Below are 3,825 nucleotides of genomic sequence, written 5' to 3' on the forward strand. Positions count from 1 at the left end.
ATGGGTGATAAGGGGCGGTGGCCAAAAGAAATAAGATCAAATCCAAATAGGCGAAATCCTGAATTCTGGTGCGAGTTTCATAACGATCATGGTCACAAAACGGCAGATTGTAGATTACTGCAAGGTGAAGTTGACCATTTATTAAAGCAAGGATATCTTACCGAATTGTTTAGTGAAAAAGGTAAGCAAGCATACATGAAGAACATGCAGGAGCCCCCTAAACCTCCTTCTCCAAAAAGGACCGTTAACATTATTAGCGAGGGTAAAGAAATTAACGGCATGACATATAAAGCAGCCAAGAAAGTTTCAAAGGTTACAATTACACACGGGAAGCGGGTTCGACATGTTTTGGAAGAAGAAAATATTACATTTGATGATGCAGATGCAGATGGTGTATTAACTACACACAACTATGCACTGGTAATATCTCTACTTGTACATAGCACTAATGTGAAATGAGTTTTGATTGATCCAGGTAGCTCTGTGAACATCATTTTGCTAAGAGTATTAAATGAAATGCAAGCTGGAGATAAGCTAGTACCCAAGGCGCATACTTTATCTGGCTTTGACAATTCAAGCGTCGTAACAAAGGGGAGGTAGTACTTACATCATTCGCAGAGAAAGACGTCAAAGATACAAAATTCCAGGTGGTAGAGATGGATATGGCTTATAATATGATTCTTGGAAGACCATGGATTCACGAAATGGATGTTGTGCCATCTACTGTACATCAAGTTATTAAATTCCCTTCACAATGGGGGATACGTCAAATCCGTGGAGATCAACAAACATCTAGAAGCATCAACTTTGTAGCAGATTCAAGCGCAAAAAATGAAGAAAAATAGCAATTAGAGAATGTAGTTGAGGATGCTGCAACACAAGCCTCAACTGAGCACGGGAAGACAGATGTAGACTCGAGACCCGATTCAATCCAAAAATCGGAGGAAAATGAAAACATCAAAATGACGATTGAAGAATTGGAGGCTATAGAACTATTCCTACAATGGCCTGAAAGGAAAGTCTACATTGGGGCCAACTTAAGCCACAAAATGAAAGGTAAATTGACTGAATTTTTGAAAACTAATGTAGATTGGTTTGCCTGGTCCCATCTGATATGACAGGAATACCTCCGGAGGTAATGACTCACAAATTAAATGAAGATCCATCATATATACATGTCAAACAAAAGAAAAGAACGCAGGGATCTTTCAAAAATCAGGTGATTCAAGATGAGGTGCAAAAACTTTTAAAAATTGGGTCTATCTGCGAGGCAAAGTATCATAATTGGTTAGCTAATACTGTAGTAGTACCAAAAAAGAATGGTAAATGGCGAGTTTGTGTAGACTATACTAACCTAAACAAAGCTTGTCCTAAAGATTCTTTTCCGTTACCACATATAGATCAACTAATTGATGCTACTGCAGGACATGAATTGTTAAGTTTTTAGATGCATATTGAGGGTATAACCAAATCAAAATAGATCCCCTAGATGAGGAAAAAACTTCATTTATAACATACAGGGGGACTTATTGTTACAAAGTAATGCCATTTGGCCTAAAAAATGCTGGGGCTACATATCAAAGGTTGGTGACCAAAATGCTCCAAGAACATTTAGGGAAAACCATAGAAGTCTACATAGATGATATGCTGGTCAAATCCCAACAAGCAGGGAATCATATTCAGCACATGTCTGATACATTTCAGATTCTCCGTAAATTCAACATGAAGCTAAATCCTGAGAAATGTGCATTTGGCATTTCATCAGGTAAGTTTTTGGGATTTCTTGTTTCTAACCGTGACATTGAAGTAAATCCCACGCAGATTAAATCTATCGAGAAAATTCCTGATATGCTTATGAGTAAAAAAAAGGTACAGAGACTGACGGGAAGAATTGCAGCCTTAGGAAGATTTATTTCTAAATCATCAGAAAAATGATTTAAGTTCTTTTCAGCTCTAAAAAAGCAGGATCAGTTCGAATGGTCTGAGAAATGTCAGCAAGCGCTCAAAAACTTGAAAGTATACTTGTCAAATCCACCGTTGCTCGCAAAACCAAAAGATGGGAAAAAGTTACTTATCTACCTTGCTGTTTCAGAAGTAGCGGTGAGTGTTGTTTTGGTTTGTGAAGACCAAGGTAAACAACCTCCAATTTATTATGTTAGAAAGTCATTATTAGATGTTGAGACACGGTATCCTCATCTAGAAAAACTTGCACTTCATTAATTATGGCATCTAGGAAATTAAGACCTTATTTTCAATGCCACCCCATCTCTGTAATCACTGCCTATCCCCTGCGTAATATATTACACAAACATGAGTTATCAGGTAGGTTAGCCAAGTAGGCCATAGAATTGAGTGAATATGACATTACATATCAACCTAGAACTACATTAAAGTCACAAGTGTTAGCAGATGTTGTGGCCGATTTTAGCCAAGGGATGCAACTAGAAGCAGAAAAAGAACTACAAATATTCAACGGGTCTAATCCAGGAATTTGGACTTTATTCATTGATGGTTCATCGAACATAAAAGGGACAGGTCTAGGAATTGTTTTGGTACCACCTACGGGTGAAACCATATGATAAGCCATAAAATGTCATCATGTTACTAACAATGAGGCAAAGTATGAAGCTGTGATTGCAGGTTTAGAACTGGCACGAGGGCTTGGCGTAGAACAAGTTTTAACCAAAAGCGATTCACAGCTCGTAGTTAACCAAATGTTGGGGACTTACACAACTAGAGAAACAAGAATGCAGCAGTACTTGGAAAATGCACATAATCTAGTTAGGCAAATCCAAACCTGGAAAGTTGTGCAGATACCACGAGAAGAAAATGTCGAGGTAGACGCTTTAGCTAATCTTGCATCTACAACGAAAGTGACAAATGATGAAAATGCTTTTGTAATTCATCTATTCCATTCAGTACTTGATCAAGACAAAAACAAGGTAAATTTCAATAATTTAACTTGGGATTGGAGGAACGAGATTGTCACTTTTTTGCAGTATGGAATTGTCCCTGGAGATAAGAAAAAGGCTCACGCACTTCACAAAAAAGGTGCTCGGTATTGTTTAAAGCAAGGCAATCTTTATCGTAAAATGTTCGGTGGTCTCCTAGCAAGATGCTTCGGACCTTCTCAAACAGATTATGTGATAAGAGAAATACACGAAGGGCATTGTGGAAATCACGCGGGAGGAAGATCTTTAGTGAAAACCATGATTAGAGCATGCTATTATTGGCCAAAAATGGAAGAAGAAACGGAAAATTTTGCGGCTAAATGTGACAAGTGCCAAAGATACGGTAACAATATGCATAGACCTGCAGAGTTATTACATCCGGTCATTGCACCGTGACCTTTTATGAAGTGGGGGATGGATATCGTGGGTCCACTACCACAAGCAAAAGGCAAGGTAAGATTTTTACGAGTAATCACTGATTACTTTACTAAGTGGGTAGAAGCAGGTGCTTTTAAATAGGTACGAGAAAAAGATGTTAAGAGATTTCATTTGGCAAAATATCATATGCCGATTCGGCGTACCAAAGGAAATCGTATGTGATAACGGCCCGCAATTTATAGGCGCTCAAATCACAGAATTTTTTCAGAGTTGGCAGATTAAACGGATTACTTCAACGCCTTACCATTTGGTGGATAATGGACAAGCTGAATCAACGAATAAAATCATTATCAACAATTTGAAGAAAAGATTGGAGGAATACAAAGGCAATTGGCCAGAGGTGTTACCTGGTGTTTTGTGGGCTTACCGCACAACATCAAAAACAAGTACGGAAGAAACACCGTTCTCACTCATATATGGAGCTGAAGCCTTGATC

General features: G+C 38.3%; 1 protein-coding gene across 1 annotated transcript; it reads left to right on the forward strand.

Moving 5' to 3' along the window:
• On the forward strand, positions 1–845 carry LOC138874067 (uncharacterized). The gene is made up of 2 exons (XM_070152571.1): positions 1–420; positions 579–845. The coding sequence occupies exons 1-2, from the start codon at positions 1–3 to the stop codon at positions 843–845; spliced, it is 687 nt and encodes a 228-aa protein (XP_070008672.1).
• The last annotated feature ends 2,980 nt before the right edge of the window (positions 846–3,825 follow it).

This window comes from Nicotiana sylvestris, chromosome 7 (genome assembly GCF_000393655.2).
Source record: "Nicotiana sylvestris chromosome 7, ASM39365v2, whole genome shotgun sequence".
Lineage (NCBI taxonomy): Eukaryota > Viridiplantae > Streptophyta > Magnoliopsida > Solanales > Solanaceae > Nicotiana > Nicotiana sylvestris.

Bases quoted from the DNA above. Each gene is read 5' to 3' on its own strand.
- LOC138874067 (XM_070152571.1), top strand. From the start codon at position 1: ATGGGTGATAAGGGGCGGTGGCCAAAAGAAATAAGATCAAATCCAAAT. The intron at 421-578 runs GTAATATCTCTA...TGACAATTCAAG, and splicing joins CTACACACAACTATGCACTG to CGTCGTAACAAAGGGGAGGT.